Source organism: Colobus angolensis, unplaced genomic scaffold, assembly GCF_000951035.1.
Source record: "Colobus angolensis palliatus isolate OR3802 unplaced genomic scaffold, Cang.pa_1.0 Scaffold5, whole genome shotgun sequence".
In the NCBI taxonomy this organism is placed as follows: domain Eukaryota; kingdom Metazoa; phylum Chordata; class Mammalia; order Primates; family Cercopithecidae; genus Colobus; species Colobus angolensis.
This window is the reverse complement of record NW_012118487.1, coordinates 4,746,446-4,766,886: the sequence shown is the minus strand read 5'-3', so window position 1 is coordinate 4,766,886 and position 20,441 is coordinate 4,746,446. Positions and strand designations below refer to the sequence as shown.

The 20,441-nt window shown below is 46.0% G+C and overlaps 1 protein-coding gene across 2 annotated transcripts in view; it reads right to left on the bottom strand.

Moving 5' to 3' along the window:
- Positions 1–340: 340 nt before the first annotated feature.
- The window catches only part of DCTD (dCMP deaminase), a 42,090-nt gene continuing 21,989 nt past the window's right edge, over positions 341–20,441 (bottom strand). Inside the window, exons 4-9 of one of the 2 annotated variants that reach the window (XM_011959573.1) lie at positions 18,671–18,787; positions 17,212–17,308; positions 15,569–15,643; positions 14,440–14,446; positions 8,940–8,946; positions 341–405 (exon numbers count right to left, since the gene is read on the bottom strand). In XM_011959573.1, coding sequence (XP_011814963.1) covers positions 8,941–8,946; positions 14,440–14,446; positions 15,569–15,643; positions 17,212–17,308; positions 18,671–18,787 — 302 coding nt within the window. In that variant the 3' untranslated portion in view covers positions 341–405; position 8,940. Of the gene's footprint in view, positions 406–8,939; positions 8,947–14,273; positions 15,644–17,211; positions 17,309–18,670; positions 18,788–20,441 lie in introns of those variants that run through there. The other variant, XM_011959574.1, reaches the window with a different exon arrangement.

Below are 20,441 nucleotides of genomic sequence, written 5' to 3'. Positions count from 1 at the left end.
CCGTGTGAGGGGTTTTGGAGGTAGGGCCTTTATAGGTAATTAGGTTTGGATGCAGTCATGAGGGTATCACCCTCATGATGGGATTAGTAGCTTTCTTTTTTTTTTTTTGAGACGGAGTCTCGCTCTGTCGCCCAGGCTGGAGTGCAGTGGCCGGATCTCAGCTCACTGCAAGCTCTGCCTCCCGGGTTCACGCCATTCTCCTGCCTCAGCCTCCGGAGTAGCTGGGACTACAGGCGCCCGCCACCTCGCCCGGCTAGTTTTTTGTATTTTTTAGTAGAGACGGGGTTTCACGGTGTTAGCCAGGATGGTCTCGATCTCCTGACCTCGTGATCCACCCGTCTCGGCCTCCCAAAGTGCTGGGATTACAGGCTTGAGCCACCACGCCCGGCCGGGGTTAGTAGCTTTCTAAGAAGAGACTGGAGCACTTGCACCCAGCCCCTCTCCCTGCCAAGTGAGCTCACAGTGAGAAGGCGGCCGTCCACAAGCCAGGAAGAGAGCCCTCACTGGAACCTGGCCATGCCAGCACCTGATCTCAGACTTCCCAGCCTCCAGAACAGTGAGAACTAAAGGCCTATTGTTTAAGCCACCCAGTCCCTGGTATTTAGTTATGGGGAGCTGAGCAGACTGCAACAGGATGACAGAGAAGAGAGTGACTGTAGATTCAGAGTGAGGTGGAGGTCAAAGTCAGGTAGGGAACTTCAGAACTGAGCCAAAAATGATGAGAAAATTCACCCCCTTGGTGGCTCCTGGTGAAAATTCACTACTCTAGGGGCCAGGGCAGCTGTTTTGTATATGTGTGTGTAGTAAGAAAACAAAAACAAAAACAACCACACACATAACAAGGCCAGGCACAGTGGCTGATGTCTGCAGTCCCAGCACTTTGAGAGGCTGAGGCGGGTGTATCACTTGAGGTCAGGAGTTCCAGACCAGCCTGGCCAACATGAGGAAATCCCATCTCTACTAAAAATACAAATAATTAGCCGGACATGGTGGCGCAGGGCTGTAGTCCCAGCTACTCAGGAGGCTGGGGCAGGAGAATGGCTTGAACCCGGGAGGCGGAAGTTGCAGTGAGCTGAGATCGTGCCATTGCACTCCAGTCTGGGCAACAGAGAGAGACTCCATCTCAAAAACACAAAACAAAAAATGCATAACATAAAATTTACCATCTTAACCATTTTTAAGTGTATAGTTAAGCAGTGTTAAGTATACGCACATTGCTGTGCAACCAACCTCCGGAACTTTTCATCTCTCAAAACCAAAAGTCTGTACCTATTAAACAACTCCCATTTTCCCTTCTCCCAAGGCTCTGCACTCACCATCCTACTTTCTGTCTCTATGAATTTGACACTCTCATCATCTCGCACAGGTGGGATCATCTGGTATTTGTCCTTTTGTGACCGTCTCCTTTCACTTATCACACATCCAAAGTTCGTCCATGCAGTAGCATGTGTTGGATGGACTTTCTGTCCTTTTCAAGGCTAAGATTCCACTGTGTGTTTGCATTTTCCTTATCCATTCGTCCACCATGGAACACCTGGGCGATGTCCCCATCCTGGCTGCTGTGAATAATGCTGCTCTGAGCATGAGTGCGGAGCATCTGTTTACAAAGGAGACGGTGAGACAGTGCAGCAGCACTCAGGTCAGTCCGTCTGCCCCTCATCCCATCAGCTCCTCCCCAGAAGATTGACCACTGGATTTTTTTCTCATAGGAATCCCTGCCCTCAGCGCCAAGCTCCCTATACATACTGATCAGCTCTGCTTTTGGCTGCTGCCTCTTGTTTCAAGCCCCCAAGAATATCTCCCTTTTTTTCCATTTCTCTCTCAACCTTAAAACTATCCACCACCCTTAGTCTGTTCCATTATCAAGCCCGTCTGCTGACTTTCACCAAGCACTGTCATTTCCTCTTCCATGTTTTCCTTCAAATTCTCCAAGATCCTCTTTAAAATATACTAGCAAGGTAGACTCACCTGACTTTTCTCTATTTCACACCCAGGGACAAACAGATCCAAAAAAGTCAATAGAATTTGTAGAAGATGTTGATAAGCACTTGGCTGATTTTTGTTGCCTCGTTTAGATCGCTGCGTCCTGTGCCCCTCGGAAATCTCATAATTCACGACTGCTGCCAGCGGGCAACAGCGTGGAGCATTTGTCATCAAACGAAGCCTGTTGTAAAAGTGTTCTTTCTAACGATAAAGAGCAGCAAAGAAAACAGGCTGCCGTGGTCTTCCTCTCTGACGCCTCTGACCTCGTTGAGTAGTTTCTCACTCAAATTGTTCATTGTGGCAGCAGCCACATTCTTTTTGAGAGTTTAAAAAGTTAACAGACTCCTTTTTTAGAGCAGTTTTAGTTTTATGGAAAAATTGACTGGAAAGTATAGAGAGTTCCTATATTACTGCCTCGGTCCCCTCCCCACCATCATTTCCCCTGTTATTAACACCTTGATTCTGACTCCGGGGCTGCCCTCTCTCAGGAACTGGAGCTGACCTGGGTGCCCAGTGCCTGCCCCACCCTGGAGAGGATCCAAGTCCAGCGTCTAGCTTTTCACAGTCCACCTCTGCCGCAATGGGCCTGGCTGTGATCAGCCCTGCTCTGAGACAGGAAGGCCCAAGGGCTGTTGCGTGGCTCAGCTGCAGGGGCGTCTGTGCTGTGACAGGTGTCCCACCAGGTCACGTAGGGTGGATGTCCACTGCCTGAACCCTGAAGGCCGGGCAGGGAGACAAGGCTGGGGGGCCCAGCGAGGAGCATGTGTCCCTGAAAGTATCTGGGAACCTCCCCAGGAAGGCAGTCTCATCACACACCGCAGGCCAGGAGCCAGAGACTTTGCTTAGTGATGGCAGCAGTGCGAACATCTAGAGCTGTCCTGCCGGCACCCAGCAGGGCCCTCAATAGAGTCATCTACTGGCCAAGCTGGACTTGTCTGAGCCAATCTTTAGTCTCTCAGCACCTTCCCAGTTTGGGGTGTGCGGGTGCAGAGTGGGGACAAAGTCCCAAGTCTTTCTCATAACAGCATCCTGCACAGAGATTACTGCAGGATGGTGCTCCCAGCAGGGAAGAGCATGGCTCCTGCCACACAGATGCTAAGCAGCCCCTGGGGGTGGAATGACAGACGCCCTCTATAGGAAGCACACTGTATTACACACAAGGAGCGGAGTCAGTTTATACCACGCCCTGGTCTGCCGTGGGGATGGAAAAGGGAGTCTGACTGGACAATGGAGAGCTTTTGGATCAAGACTTTCATAGATCCAGTGTATCCCTTTACTCAGTCACTTAATACCTACTTATTTAAAAACACTCGGGAGCCCAAGGCAGGCAGATCACGAGCTCAGGAGTTTGAGACCAGCCTGGCCAACATGGTGAAACCCCATCTCTACTAAAAATACAAAAATTAGCTGGGCATAGTGGCACGCACCTGTAGTCCCAGCTACTTGGGAGGCTGAGGCAGGAGAATTGCTTGAATGCCGGAGATGGAGGTTGCAGTGAGCTGGGATCACACCACTGCACTCCAGCCTGGGCAACAGAGCGCGACTCTGTCTCAGAAAACAAACAAACAAACAAAAACAAAACTTCTGGGCCAGGCACTGTTCTAGGCACTAGGGAGTCGGCAGGAATAAAACAGGCTTGGCCCCTGCTGTTTTGGGGGGCACAAACAGAAAACAAAAAGACAAATAGACAAAAGAGTTATGTAAAGAAAGAAACTGGGTGACCTGATGGTAACTGGGAGGTGGGAGTCTTGGGGGTGCAGGTAGACAGGGTGGGCCAGGGCGGGGTCTGATCGGAAGTGCTGGAGACAAGAAGGAGGAAACTATGGGAAGAGCTGGCGGAGAGGATTCTCACCTGGGAAGGAGAAATAGCAAGTGCAGCTGCCGATCTGGAAAGGAACGTGCAATAAGGAAAACAGGCCAGCAAGGTCAGGGCATCAGGAATAGGAAGGCGGGAGCAGGCGGCTGGAAAGCCAGCGGTGGTGGAGGGCCACAGACTATGGCTCCCATTTACCTGCCTTAGCACCCAGCTTCATGAGCCGCCCCAAGACCCCATGTCACTTGGCCCAGTGTCCTGGTGTGAGCACCGGCCTCCAAGCTGGAGAACCTGAGTTCTTAGCCCAGTTCTACCTCTAAAGTGGTGCAAGTCTCCCTAAGTCCTAACTGCATGTCTTTATCCACAAAGCAATATTGGAGATACGATTCTAAACTCTTAATATTCTCCAGCAACGACTGTGCCGTGCCAGCCACACAGATGACTCACAAAGAACTCCAGCACTCCCAGTGCCAAGGTGCCAGGCTTGCATTGAAAGAGTCCAGAATCTTCGCCTGCAAACCCTGCTGCTGCTCCTCTAAGAGTGGAAACCTGCCAACCCGCAGCCGAGGGACACTAACAACTCACTTGGCCGGTGAGCAATGTCGCGGCTGTGTCCAAGAGAGGAGAGGCAGGAGGAGAGCGGTAACGGGCAGGAAGCCTCTCCCAGACAATGAGCGTCTTCAGAGTCCTGACAGAGCAGGAGTCTAAATTGAAACATCCCGGTGCAGCAGAGTGATCGCACTAAAGCAACTTGGCAAAGCATCAGACAGCAGGTACCGTGGCTGCCTGCGACGGGAGGCTCCGGCTGACTTCCTAATTGGGCCAAAGCACCTCGAGTGCCCTGAAGTTCACTTGCACTACCATCAGTGGCTAAAACAAAGAATCGTTTCATCAGTTAAAATGTGTTTCCAAGGCAGCGTTGTGCTCTTCCCTGGAGAAGCTGCTGGACTTGCTCTTATGATCTGTGCTGGCTTTGAGACCCGCGTCTGGGGCTGCAAACCCAGCAAGCCTGGAGCCCGCGCCCAGGCCTCAGCGTGTGCTGCTTGGACTTAGCTTTTAGTGACTGTTCACTTTGTTCCTCCTCACTCACCACCGAACAGACAATGTTTAGCCAAAGGTGCTTTGGGGCAGGAGGGACACACTCCACCTTGGGTCTCTTCTGGGCGCGTTCACCGGGACTCAGTGATGCTCGGCCTTGATGCTTCTCGATCCATCTGCTACTGCTGTTTGGGAAAGAGCCCCGCATTTTTGTGTGTGGGGAGGCACGTGTGGCCACGCTGCTCCTCACCCATGTTTCCTGCGACTCTAGTAAGCCTTTCGGAACCCTCTCCTCCCTGCTCCCACCCCTTTAAAGACAGTAGTAGCTGCGTAATCAAAATGTGCCCACGAGCACTGATGTTCAGAGTCAGCAAAGGGCTGGATGTATTTATATGCGTATTTTTGTCGGTACTTTTCTCATGCCAGTGTGTGCCTTTCTCTGTGTGTCCTGGGTGTGACCTGGGGCCAGCCTGTTTCTGTCAACGGCACCAGGGAAACGGTGGAAAGGAGAGGAGCGTATAGTCGTTACAAGGCTGTGATATTTGGGAAATTAAATGAAAAGTCCACTGTGCCCTCCCCTCAGCCTCTCCCTCTTGAAAGGCAGAGCTGCAGGGGAAAGGCTGAAATCAGCTTCATTTCCCTCCATTCCTGGCTCTAATAATACAGGAGAACCAAGGTCAGAAAACACGCAGAGATCATGCTCACAGTATGGAGTTTCTTCTAAGTAATACTTTCCTGATTCATTTTATTAAGAAATTAAATAGTTGATCCATTTGAACTCTCGTGAATAGATATTAAATGTTGCTTATTATAAGAATGCTAATAAATCATTAGGCTTTTTATAAAAAAAAATTAACCACCAAATGGCTAACAAATTAAATTTAAATCATTAAGTCTGATATTCCTAGAGAGGATCACAGGGGGTGGTACATTAGAGAACCTGTTTTTATTTTGTTTGGTTTTAAACACAAAGAGCCCGTGCTGGCTGCTGGCTCGAGCCTCCCTGGCCCCTTTCCAGACTGCAGCGAGCATCTGTGAGGCAGCTGACCGGGCGGAGCGGCCGTTTGGAGGGTGGCCGGGCTACCTGGGCGGCGGGGCCGAGCCGGTGACCTCGGCCTCATTAGTCCTGGCTCTAACCAGCCGCGCTAATCAGCGTCAACATGTGCTGCTCACGTGTTGATTGCTCTGTTGCTCATCACCCCTTCCAGGGCTGCCGCAGGTAATTAAAAGCTCTACCGCGAAGATGGCCGATCAGCCTCAGCTAAGCTTAGAAAGAACTATTGTCCCCTCTCAGCGTAAAGGATGCAAGAAACAGGAAGCCCCTGGTATGGGGACACAGTTTAATCAGAACTCAGAGCGCACTAGGCAGAACTCAGTCTGCCTGGACTGCAGAGAGGCCTTGGTTGAATATTTCATCCTCGTGTAATGTACTGTTGCGACCTGACTCAATTCACCATCTCTTATTAACATTTTAACACAGCGGCCTTAAATTAGAAGAGAGTCTGTGATATTCTAATTTGTAAAACCGTAACAGACTGCTTTATTTGATCAGCTGCAGCAAACCAAGATAGTCTGGTATATATCAAAAGTTTGTCTGTTTTTTTTTCTTCTCTTAAAGCAATGATATGAATCATACCTTGCATATTCACTATATTACAGGAGATAAAAATACAGGCAAAAAGAAAAGGATCAATTCTTTAAGAAAAGAAAATCTAATTTTTCCCTCCTCAAGTGATGTTATCCGGGCCAAGACATGCAGACATAGAAAGGGGCAAAGTCTTGGTGGCGGGCGCCTGTAATCCCAGCTACTCGGGAGCCTGAGGCAGGAGAATCGCTTGAACCTGGGAAGTGGAAGTTGCAGGGAGTCGAGATTGTGCTACTGCACTCCAGCCTGGGCGACAAGAGTGAAGCTCTGTCAAAAATAGAAAGAAAGAAAGAAAAGAAAGGAAGGAAGGATGGGAGAGAAGGAGGGAGGGAGGGAGAGAGAGAAAGAAAGAAAGGGGCAAAGTCAACAGCAAACAGACACTTCCAAAGTGCTTTCGGGCTGGAACCATACTGTCATCTAAGGCAGCTGGCACCTCAAAGCATGAGCCTACAGATTCTTTCATGGGGTCTACAGTGTCAAAACGATCTTCATTATAGTATTAAGATGTTTTTTGCCTTCTTTCACTGTGTGGACATTTGCACTATGCAACCAAAGCAATGGTGAGTAAAAGTGAGGGCGAAGGAATCAGAGGCAGTAGTGTCCACATGCACTCCACCACCACATATTCAGGGAAGAAAACAAAGGCAGAAAAGTAAAAAGACCATTTCACTTAAGATATCCTCAACAATGCTGGGGGGAAAAGTATTCTTTGTAGGGAACCTCCATGTTGATGAGTCATCTTTTTCACACTCCCTGGGTGAGATGGGAAGCATGCTTGAAGCACTTCTGCACGTTGTCCTCAGGAAGAGCGCCACACGACTGTTTGAGTTGCAAGCTCAACTAGCCCCTTTGTTCATGGGATGCCTTTTTTTTTTTTTTTTTTTTGAGACAGAGTCTCGCTCTGTGGCCCAGGCTGGAGTGCAGTGGCGCGATCTCAGCTCACTGCAAGCTCCACCTCCGGGGTTCACGCCATTCTCCTGCCTCAGCCTCCTGAGTGGGATGCCATTTTTACTTCAAAGAAAGAGTGACTGTGGATATTCAGATTTGGGGACATGATAGACGTTTTCTTGAAAATGAACAAAGTAAGCCTATCTATCACTTTGAGGGAAATTAAGTGATCAAATGATAAATTCAAGCTTTCAAGATAAATCGGAATTTTGGAAAACTTGTTATCGGTCACTGTGAACTTGACAGCTTCCCAGTACTTAAAGAGATTTTTCTCAAATTAGTGGTGATGTTTACAAAAGCGATTTGGGATGTTGCATAATGAAATGTGTCGATACTTGAAAGATCTGCATAATTCAATGAACTAGTAGTTTCCAAATGACCAATAATATCATGTGTGGGTTAAACATCAATTCAAAATACAAGATAGACCAAATGATTTTAATGTAAGACAATATGAAATATTCGTTAATATGATTTCAGATTTCACATTGCAACTAGCTTTTAAGAAATTTTCATATATCAAATTGTGGTGCAGTACCAAAGACTAGCCACAATTTTCTGAAAATGCTATTAAAATATGCCTCCCCTTTCCAACTACATATCTGGATTTGGCTGGATTTTCTCCACATATTTCAGCCAAAAAAACTTACTGCAACAGATAGAAAACACACAGAAATCAGAATCCAGCTGTTTTCTATTAAGCCAGACATGAAAATCAGCTGCAAAAATATAACATGATGCTGCTTTTTTCATTAAACATTTTTTTGTTGTTCTGGAAAATAGTTATTTTTTCATAAAAGTATGTTATTTATGTTAACATGTAAAGGGTTTACTATTGGTATTTTAAGTGGATTAAAATATTTTTTAAATTTCTCAGTTTTAATTTCTAATGTAAATATTGATAAATAGCACCCATGAAACCAAAGTTTCTTTGGGGTCCTCAGTAATTTTTAAGAGTGTAAAGGGGCCCTGAGACCAAAATGTTTAAAAAAAATGTTAGCATGAGACAGCAGGAGAAAGAGGCTCCAGAAGAAGCAGTACCACAGGGAATGTTCCAGATTAAAGGGGCTAACGAGACATGGTAACAAAATGCAATACCAAACTCTAGACTGTATTCCACATGGAAAACACTAAAAAGAAATGTATTGGATCAACTGACAAAACTGGGATAGGAATAATAAATTAAAATATTCTAACAACATTAAACATATTTTTGTCAATAACCATACTTAACTATACTGGATATGAAAATGTCCCTATTCTTAGGAAACAAACGCTGAGTATTTAGGGGCCAGAGACCATGTTGTAACTGACCCTCAAATGGTATGCATGTGTATGTATGTGTGTGTATGTGTGTGTGTGTGTGTGTATATGTGTGTGTATACATATATAAAACTCTTTTATAGCTGTTACTAGCTAAGAAACTAAGATTTCCTGCACAGGAGTTTGAAATTCAATGTGAAGGCACAAAATTCCTATGAAGCAAGTATCATTTTTCAACTCAACAACGACTTTAACACTGAGGATATGAAGAGCCACTGAGGATATGAAGAGCCACTGAGTAGAAATTACACAATTAAACTGTTACACAATTTTCCAAGCAAGGGGTGTGTTGTGGCCAACAGCATGAATGACAGAAGTTACTAGCCTCCTTCTCCCCTGCAGCCTCCTCTATTGAATGTGGAATGCCAAGGACCCTGTCAGCCTCCCTTGCAGCTAGGGGTGGCCATGTGACCAGTTGTGGCCAAAGGGATGGAAGAGAATATTTGCTGGGGCTTCTGAGAAAGTTTCTGCTTTCCTGATCAAAGGGATAGCCAAGAGCGAAGAAGCCTCATCCCCACTCTACCATCCATCTCCTTGCATTTAGTGTGAATGGGATGCCTGATGCTGTTTGACAAAACAAGCCTGAAGACATAAAAGATAGAAATAAAGAAAAAAGCCTAGATCTTTGCAGATATCATGGAGCAGCTGACACAACTCCCGCAAATGCTTGCCACTGTATTTACTATGTGAGGAAAAATATGTTACTTGTTTAGTCACTGAAAGTCAGGGGCCTGTTACTTACATGCATTACTGATGCCTACTTATTCAGAGACTGGGGAAAGGCAGAATAAATCAAAAGGCTGCACACCATGCCCACCGCTGCAGAGGAAGCAATTCCAGAACAGAATGTCCATTTAAAACCTGGACCAAATGGCATGTTTAAGTTTCTAACAGCTTTCATTAACAAAAGTTAACATAAAGAACTCCTACAACAGAAAGCATTCAATAGTGATTTAAGACCTGGAAAGGTCAAGAAATCCTCTAATCAGATGGGGTTCAGTGGAAGCATCATTTCTGGGTTTTCTGCCAGGTGTCCATTATTGCCAAATTCCTCATTCAAAACTATATATAGGACTGCTTTAACTGAAACACAGAAGTTAAAAATAAGACATTTAAATAGTAATCTCCTGTCTCTCTCAAAGATAAATGTGCCCATTAGCCCTGGCTGCTAACAGGAAGATTTCTTTCTCTTACATTCCAGATGGCAATTTTTTTCAAGCCATTCACAAAGAAATCAGCATGAAAAAAATACTTTAGGAAGTTGGCTCCTGCTCAGCTACCTCACTGAATTAAAGTGCAATCAAGTTCATAACTTTTAAGTGGAAATATTAAAAATGCGTATGGAGCCCCTCTGCATAGGGTCCTGTGCAGACGTGGAGAGAAATGGTAGCCAGGCACCAAGATACACAGGATGCCACATGTGCTCTCTGGAGTTTATGACCTCGTTAGAGCAGGACAAGATACCTATGAAAAGTTAAATGAAATGTTTCAATAACAGTTCTAGACAGTAGAAGAGATATCATAAAACAGTACATGATTCATTGCCAGCAAGATGGTTGCTGACCATAACTGCCGCAGGATTTCAAAGAAGAAGAAGTCACGTCAAGCTCAGGAAGGTCTGGGGAGACTTTATAGAGGAGGCAGGATCCAACGGAGTCTTGAAAGATGCATGGAAACCTGGGGATGGTCAAAGGAAGCACAGGAAGAGGCTCTTAGAAATGCTGGGTTTAGGCCATGAAAGGTGGCTCATGCCTGCAATCCCAGCACTTTGGGAGGCCAAAGCAGGAGGATCGCGTGGGCCCAGGAGCTTGAGACCAGCCTGGGCAACATAGTGAGACCCCATCTCTACAAAAAATATAAAATAAATAACAATTAGCCAGGGAATTAGTGTGGGGATGCGTGTCTGTGGTTCCAGCTACTTGGGAGGCTGAGGTGGGAGGATCACTTGAGCCCAGGAGGTTGAGGCTGCAGTGAGATATGATCACGCCACTGCACTCTAGCCTGAGTGACAGAGTGAGACCCTGTTTCAAAAAAAAAGAAAGAAAAAAAATGTTGATTTTTTAAAAAGAAAAATCCTTCAAGGTAGGTAACTGGTACACGGAGGAAGGCCGCTGGGTGGCGGAGGCAGATGGGGCTAGATTAGATGGTATAATCAAATGTGTCGATACTTGAAAGATCTGCGTAATTCAGTGAACTAGTAGTTTCCAAAATGACCAATAATATCATGCGTGGGTCATTTTTGCATTTTCAGAAAATTGTGGCTAGTCTTTGGTACCACACCACAATTTGATATATGAAAGTTTCTGAAAAGCTAGTTGCAGTGTGAAATCTGAAATCATATTAATGAATATTTATTATCTTACATTAAAATCATTTGGTCTATCTTGTATTTTGAATTGATGTTTAACCCACGCATGATATTATTGGTCATTTGGAAACTATTAGGTTAGAGAGATGCACTGCACATTCGGGAAAGGATGGCAGCAGAAGATGGGAGCGGCCCAGGTGTCCACTGGCGCATCAATGGCTAAATTAAAGATGGTGTGTGAACACGATGGGCGATTCTGCAGCCTTCAGATGGAAGGAAATCCTGACACAGGCTGCAACCTGGATGCACCTTGAAGACATGATGCTAAGTAGCCAATCAAAAAGAGAAAATTCTGTACGATTCCACTTACATGAGGTATCGAGAGTGGTGAAATTCATACAGAAAGTAGGATGGTGGATGTCAGTTCTGGGGAGGGGGAAGACCGAGTTACTGTATAATGGGTATGGAGTTTCAGTTTTGCAAGATGCAGAGCTCTGGAGATGGATGGTGGTGATGGCGGCACAACACGCATGTAATTCATACCACTGACCTGAAATATGGCTAAGAATGGCAGCAGCCAAGCAAAGTTGTGGACCGGGGCTCCAGAGAAGAGATTTGGCAGTTGGCTACCAAAACTAAGGGCAACACCTTTCCATGCCCGAGCAGTGAGCAGATGCTACAGTTTTCTCTCATTAACAGAGAACTCTTCCCCTGATTTTCTTGGGAAATACTGAACTCATTTTAATTTAATGAAGGACTTTTTTTTTTTTTTCTGAGATGGAGTTTTGCTCCTGTTGCCCAGGCTGGAGTGCAATGGTGCGATCTCGGCTCACCGCAGTCTCCACCTCCCGGGTTCAAGTGATTCTCCTGCCTCAGCCTCCTGAGTAGCTGGGATTACAGGCGTGCACCACCACATCTGGCTGATTTTGTGTTTTTAGTAGAGACGGGGTTTCTCCATGTTGGTCAGGCTGGTCGCGAACTCCCGACCTCAGGTGATCCACCTGCCTCGGCCTGCCAAAGTGCTGGGATTATAGGCTTGAGCCACCACACCCGGCCAGGACTTGTAGAATTTTTAAAAGTCTTTGGCCTTGGAATCAGGGTAAGAACCCAGCTCCTGCGGACTCTTCATGTCTGGTCCCTGCCCTCTCCCCAGGGTCTGCCTCCAGTGGGTACAGATGCAAAATAAATAGACAACCCAATTACAGAGGAAATAAAGTGCAGGTGGCACCTGCGTGGCTCAGGGATGTAGGTGGCAAATTGCGGCTTCATCTAAGAACTTGTCTAATATCTAGCTATCCAGTCTGTTCTAACCTTCACCCAGGAGCCATCAGAGAACCCAATACATGGTAGGTACTCGGTAACTATTTGAGATTCATATACCCTCACGATGAAATGGCTTTAGATTTCCAACAGTTGTGAAATAAAAGTTGAGCTAGCTAAAGGTCTCTCCAGAAGAATTCTGGGGCACCCTGCTCTAAATGCGACTCCTGGGCCCGGGGTTATTTTGCGGGCACCTCTGCAGCCGGTAATCCATAGCTCTAGTTATCACGGTTCCCTGGCAAGAGAGCTTGCAAAGCACCCCAACCTTGAATTCTGGTCCTTCCCTGGAGGTTTAGACAGGCCTCCTGACTAATGATTTGTAGAAACCACAATTTTTAGAGTGGCTTTACTTTAACAACAACAAAAAAAGTGACCTATAAATATTAAAACTTCTTATCAGCCTCACCAATGAGAAAACTCCCTCCCTGCATTCCTCAGGCCCTTTTGCAACAACCTAAATATTTTTAATCCTCAGGTAGACACAGACATTGGAAGATCAAAAATTACACCAGGGCCACAGGAACGTCAGCTCACTGGGCTTGCAAGCCTCCATTTTTATTCATGAGCTCAGTTTGTATGCTTGTTCTCTTACTTTGCTTCATTTTTAGTTTAGGAAAAGATGGCTAATACATTAGCTCACTTTCACTGCTGGATCTTGTTAGGCTTCAGAAGTCTTTAAGGACAGACTCCTAAAAGACTAAAAGGGAAGAAAGCAGAAAATATGTCAGGGAAATGGAGTTCCTATCATTTCACTCACAAATTTTGCCTTTTAAATGTAGTCCTTCTACCGACGCTTCCGTGAAAGATGATTTCCTTATTGTCATTTATTAGCCATGACAAGCAGCAACATTGGCTCAGATACAGTCTCCCTTCACCACAATTATCTAGTAATGCCTGAGAGGCAAAAGACTGCGCAAAACTCCTTCCTTCTGGAAAGCTTCTCCCGAAGGCACCAGTTCAAAGCAAACCTCTATTAACTGGAACATGAACATCTGCAGAATTCTCTGGATAGGACAGTTCTACTATTCTTATAGTGATCCTAGAATCGAAGACATAATCACACTCCAGTCACGAGGAAACCAGGGTCGGTTCACAGGTGGAAGCGTCACAAACCCCCAGCGACAGCATGTGCTCCCCAAATAATCCCCCACCACTGTCCCGAATACCTGGACTTCCCTTTCAGCAAAGACCCTTCCCACCAGCCTCCCCTCAAAGAGAGAAAAAGAAAAAAGTCAATTTTCTTTTTCACTAAAACTGAATGTAACAACCGACAAAATATAAGATAGTATCAAGATTAAATAAATTAGATGTGCTACTGGCTTATCAGCCCCTTATCAGCTTATCAGACATATTTATAATGTGATGTGACGAAAATGACACACTCCATGCTAACAGGACTCACAAGTCTTGTGACTCGCAGCAATATAGAAATCTCTTATTTTCTACCTTTCAGTCTACTGATTCTGTCTTCCACATACCTTTTGTTTTACGTATTTTGGAGCAAACAGAGGGCAAGGAGTTTGGAGGAGAAAAGAGAAGGAAATTTAGAAGACAGACCTGGAAAGAGGATAAGGTGAGAAGTCAGCAAAGGGCAGAACTTGGGACTGAAGCCCTCTGGCGGGGCAGAGGCCTGGGCCCTACCAGATGGCCACACCTGGGACCAGGGGCAGGGTACACAGGAGGGAGCGTAGGACCAGCGGCTGCCTTAGCATCTTACATAAATCTGGTCCATAAAGCAGCCCCAGCCATCAACCCTGGGGAGCGCACACAGCTCGGGCATCTCAAATTATTCTTTGGGCATTAAAACATATGTAATGTGCTTCAGAGACAATACAGAAAGGACAGGAGCGGAGAGTTAAGCATATAATTATAGTAACATAAAAACGTACATGCTCTGGTAAGGTAGATTTTAATAAGATTTTAATATTGGTAAGGAGCCAAATTACAGAATACCCTAGAATGTGGAATACAAAATCTCAGAGACAAAATAAAAACTCATGAAAATATAAGAGCACTTTAAAAAGGTAATAATCTTTAGGATAAAGAAAGCTGTTTCTCAACACAGGTACTGAGTATGTTTAATAAAAATTAAATGAGATTAAAGGGGCACAGACATGCTCCCCGCCCCGCGGTGATTAGGAAGGTGGTGTTTGTGTAGATGAAGGCATGGAGCCAGGGCACAGAGGAGCTCTGAACACCAATAGTGCTGCAATAAACTGTCTCCACGTGGGCGGAATTTCTCACAGTCCACTTCCGGGACACGAATTAATGTTCTCTCCAGTTGCAGAGGGGCTTGCAAATGAACCACGCTGGCATGCGGAGGAGGGGCAACACATCCACACCGGGGACCCCTCCCATCCACAGCCCCAGCTGCCACCACGGCAGGGCATGGGCTTTGGGGGTAACAAGGAGAGACAGGCTGTCTCCTCTAGGAACAACTCATTATTCAGCTAAACGAAATGGAAGAGCTCCATGTGACCAACAAACCCAAACTGAGCAAACACAACAGGGGGCCCCACCCCCAGAGGGATAATACGCCACCCCTCTGTGTGCAGCGGGAGAGCAGGGATGGAGGCAATATTCCTGGTTCAGTTCCGCTCCTCGTCTGTCAGGACAGATGTGCCGCCCGATCTCAGATTCCAGGAGGGTGGCTGGGGGTTTCCCTCAACTCCGCAGCAAAGACTTCAATGCTACTGTCATTTGAGGCCTAATTTTCTTCCAAGGGCACTATATGCCATGCTTCACTTGGGCCAGATGTTCAGATCAGTGTGTCTGCTCGTCCCCGCTAAGAACACAACAACGATTATTTATTTGTCCTTCCAGCACTTGTAGCAGTGAAGAGAGGCTGCCGGATTGCAGCAGATGACAGACAGCTGATGCTCCTCTGAAGAGCCACAAGCATCCCAGCCAGCCAGGACACAGGAAGGGGAAGCGCCCTTGTTCTAGCCCGGTGCACCAGGCCACCACAGGCTCCCCTATTTTAAACTCTAAATCAATAGTTCAAACAGATGCAGATTCCATGTGACAGGAGAGACAGTAAGGAAGATTTGAGGCTTTATATTCTTTAGATGTCGACTTTTGCCATACTGGCTAGTAAAAAGTTATGTGTAACTTCAAGATGAAAGGCATTAGCAGCTTCTTAGAAGAGGATAATCCCAATCTTCTGGAGATTCAATGAGATGTAACTCACTGAAGCTTTTGACTCGGTCTGCTGTTAATTGAATCAAAGTCAATGACAATCTTGCTGCACTTCGGTGTGAATTTCCTAAAAATAAAAAAAACAAAACCAAAACCAAAATACAGTTATTATCTGGTGAGCAGTTACAGCAATTTGTTTACTTTGGCTTAACTCGTATTTTCTGTGCAGAGAAAAAAATGTCCTGGGATTCACTTGCTACTTTATCTCTACAGGAGCCAATTATAGTGCAGCATACAGAGAGAAACACGGACCAGAAAAGACGTGGGCTGGTGTGGCTTGTATGGTTTTCAGCTCTCTGAGTTCACGAATTCGTGGGGAGTCAAAGGATTTCTAACAAGTTAGCTGCACAACATGATATCTGATTACTAGTTTTCCCATTAGATGTATCTTATTTTCTAGAAAATTTCGGCAGCCAAGTTGGAGTTGCTCTAATGCAAAAAATATAGTAAATTTTCTTTTGCCACTTATACATAGCAAAAAACGACTACCTTTAGTGAGGAGTAATTTTTCAAATTACATTCTAATAATGCAAACATAAAATAAACCAACTTTTTCTTTTTTTTTTTTTTTGCTCATTAACTTTTCACTCATTCCTCATTACTTCTACAACAATTAAACAGAAAATAGTTAGGAACAAAACAAATTCTTTTAAGAATCACTGAACAAGAGAGTAAGTAAATAATTTGAATTTAAAGTCTCAGAAAGCACCACAGTTGAGTTCATGAGATACGTTGAGCCACATTCCTAATGACCAGCACAGGGGGCCAGGCACGTCACCCATGACAACGGTGCCACCGCTGCTGAACGCCAATACCATGAAGCGCTGGAAAGCTATAGAGTCCCAACCAAATTTTCTGCCATGAATTAAAGGTGGCTAAGCTTACTTGCAAGTAAAATATACCTCACAACCTTATCTTAGCAAAGACAATCATAACAACCCGTAAGACTTCAAATCTAATGCAAAATGTTGCTGTAAAAAGAATTCCCAGGTGGCTCACACTTGTAATCCCAGCACTTTGGGAGGCCAAGGTGGGTAGCTCATGAGATCAACAGATCGAGACCATCCTGGCCAACATGGTAAAACCCCGTCTCTACTGAAAATACAAAAAAATTAGCTGGGTGTGGCAGGGGAGGCTGAGGCAGGAGAATTGCTTGAATCTGGGAAGTGGAGGTTGCAGTGAGCCAGGATCACACCACTGCACTCTAGCCTGGTGGCAGAGCGAGACTTGGTCTCAAAAAAAAGAAGAAAAAAAAGAATCCCCACTCTTTCAATCTGGCAGGCTACTTTCATCCTAAATTTTCTATGCCAAAGTTGTTACATTTGCAAAATTTACCAAGGTTTGGCGTTCCTATTATAAAACTTGTGAATGCTTACACTTCTCACTACTTGAATAATTAGTCTAACTCCTGGAAAGTTACTGAAATTAAAGTACAATCATTAAACAAATTGTCTTCAGATTTTCCGGTCACTGCTCTTAAATATCTACCCCTATAAGAGTCTTTAAATTCTTATGCCCTTGCATTTCTAAAGACACCTCCAAGTGTGGAAGTCAGGCAACACAAGGGGGAGACGAGGTCAAAAAGTCTCTTCATCCGCCTTCACCACCCCCCCGCCCTGCGTTCTCCCTGCTTACCGGAACGTCACCCCAGCCATATCAAACAAGAGCCTCGCAGCTGTTGCCTCGTCACTATCATGGTATTTATCAGACATGAAAATAACTTCTTTTATACCTGTAAGGTAACAATGGGAGCTCCCTCAGTATACGCACATACAGATGCTGCAAAAGACAGGCGGAAGCAGCTGGAGCGCTTTTAGTGCCTATGATTAATGACCTTTTCCGAGTGTGCTTGCAGACAGTGTCCAGTCACTGAAATACATATCTCCTTCTTTCTAATACAGCAGAGGACGGATTATATCTAATCTTCCCTCCAGTCTTTATGGATTTTTTTTTAAACAAATGCAAAGGGAAAACATGTCAAGCAGTCAAGCCTTGATCCGATTAACCAATTTCCCTTACTAAGGTAATCAAATCGTCTTTATTCACAAGGTAGCATCTCTTACTAGTGGGAGGACTAATGGAGGGAGTGGGGGCTGCTGGCAAATTCAGAGGTGGGCACCACGGTGCTTCCCAGCATGGCTTTGCAGACCACTTCGAACCAGCTCTACAGAGGGCAGATCTGTTTTCTTGTCCTGATCTCAGCAGGCAGCACTAACTTGGGAGCCAGGAATCCCAAGGGCCCCGCGCTGAAGGCTGCTGCTCCACCAGCCTCTGAAGGGAGAGGAGGCTGCAGCGTGGGGCCCACACTGCCTGGCCCACAGGCCCGCTGCCGCCTCACACCTGAGCACCGCGAGGAGAGCTTCCCAGGAACGGCGACAGCCAGAGCGAGGGAGCCCACGCGACTCCTCAGTACCAGCAGACCGCTTCTGCTCTGAGATCCACGGGGCTGGTGATAAACAGCCCCTTTAAACCACACATCTCGCTAAACATGATAAGTCTTTAAATCTCCAGCCGAGAGATTTATGGAGACAAAGTGTAGCTGAATCTCAGATGTGACAGTTTGAAAAAGGTGAAATATTCAGAATACAATGGTGTAGATTTATGGAAACTGTAACATAAGAAAACCTGAAGGTAGTGCCATTTGGGTCTTACGACATTTATATGCCATGGTATGTTGAGATCCTCGCATATCTACCATGTATTAAATACAAATTAAAACTTCATACGCAGACTCCCAGCTGACCTTGTTTCGGACAGAAGTTCGTTTCTCTCCCTCCCCCCAATCTATGCACAATATGTCAGAGAATAGTAAATTGACAGTAATTATATGCAACGCCTGTGTTGCTTTTTGGCAGCTTGCAGTTTAAGAAGTTGCAAACTAAATTAAAAACATGCTAAGAATCACAGAGGATGCAATTAGTCTTAGAATACCTGGCACCATTCAAAAACAAAACACAGGAAATATCTTGCAAAGTTGATAGTGCAATTAATTTAGATCGAAACAATGGCAATTTAAGATCAAACACATCAGCAGCAAGCTACTGGCGAGCAGGCAGCAATGCAAATGTGACAAATGAAAAGACCCGGTTCCTACCTGCCTGGATGATGAGCTTCGCACATTCATTACAAGGGAACAAGGCGACATACATACTACAGCCTTTCACATCGGTCGAATTTTTGTTCATGATGGCATTCAGCTCAGCATGGCACACTGTGGGTTTGAAAGGGAAAGAAAGAAAAACTTTGGTTGCAGCTGATGAAGAATTTACTAAGTGTTAACACATTCCATTCCCCGCTCTGAAATAACATATAACAGGCTCGAGTAAAAAAATTGATTAGAAATGGCAAGTACTAAGAATACCGAATGAGGCCCACGTGGTCTGGCTGTTGATGAGCAGTGAGGCCTGAAGGCACCCAGGGCGGCCAGGACGGTGAGGTCATGCGCCTTCTCCACCCTAAGCGCAGCTCCAGTTCACGGCTCCACAAGACCCTGGGGCATGAAAGTGCCCGCCTGAACTGGTGCACTGGTGTGCTGACGTGCACACACGGGCAGGTTCACTGTGGCCATTAAGAGGGCTAGGGGATTTTAAGAGCGAGAGAATCAACAAGTGACGAAGCTGAGCGTGTCCGTCCTGAGAGATCTGCTTCACCACATCGTGCTCAGCCCACATACGCACAAGGAAAAACGCCCGCAGCCAGACAGGGTCTCGTCCTGTCGCCCAGAGTGCAGTGGCATGATCATAGCTCACTGCAGCCTCGAACTCCTGGGCTCAAGTGATCCTCCCGACTTAGCCTCCCAAGTAGCTGGGACTACAGACGTGCCACCAAGCCCAGCTAACTTTCTGTATCTTTTGTAGAGATGGAGTCTCACTATGTTGCCCAGGCTGGTCTTGAAATCCTGGCCTTAAGTGATCTTCCCACCTTGGCCTCCCAAAGCTGTGGGATTACCGGTGTGGGCCACCACGCCCAGCCCAGTTTTTTTATAAGAAAAACATTCATCCACTGAAATGGCAATGACTAGTTGAGTTCTTGACAGACAGTCCATTCCACCCGTGATCCCAGGTCACATCTGGACCTGAGTTCAGAGTCAAGAGGATCCCCTTCCTCCCTCTCTTGAACCGGGCAGAGTCAATGCACACCCCAGGTCCAGCTTGCCTAGATGTTCCCACTCCCTAATCCACAGGGGACGTCCTCCTGGAGTGGGAATGAGTGGTGCCCACAGCACAGACCTGGGTTTGGCTCCCTCATCCTGCCCAGGAGGTTTCTGGATGGCCGTCTTGTATCGTTACTGAATTTTCCTGGGTGTGTTATCTAAAACTCTATTATAAACTCCTAACGGCAGTGACTTGCAAACCTCTCTGATACCAGAACACCCTTAGGCGCTTCCAAAATACAGAGATCTGTGCCCCATGCCTGCAGAGTGTGATGGCCTGGGCTGTGGCCTGGGCTTGAATGTGTAAGCGATTGCCCAGGTGATTCCAACGCACAGACAAGTTCCGGAAGGAAGCACTGCCTTCTGGCGCCCCTGGCATCCCAACACGTGCTATGCACACAAGTGCTAAAATAAGTATGTGTCAAATGAGTTAATGAATGACATGTGGCCATGGCCCACATCACACAAACCACCTAGAATATAAATATGGGGATCTTCAAGGTCTCCCCTACCCTCTGCAGCCCGCCAACCTTCCACACGTAACAGTTTCTTCCACGAGTTTTGAGGCTTTAAATGAACAGTGGCCTAAATTTATGGTGCTCATACGTTTCAGTCCTGACTCACTCGCTTCATCGCTGATCATTTACTGAGCACCTGCTCTGGGTCAGAGAGATGAAGGCCTGGCCACCCTCCCCAGCCAGCCTCCCGTGTT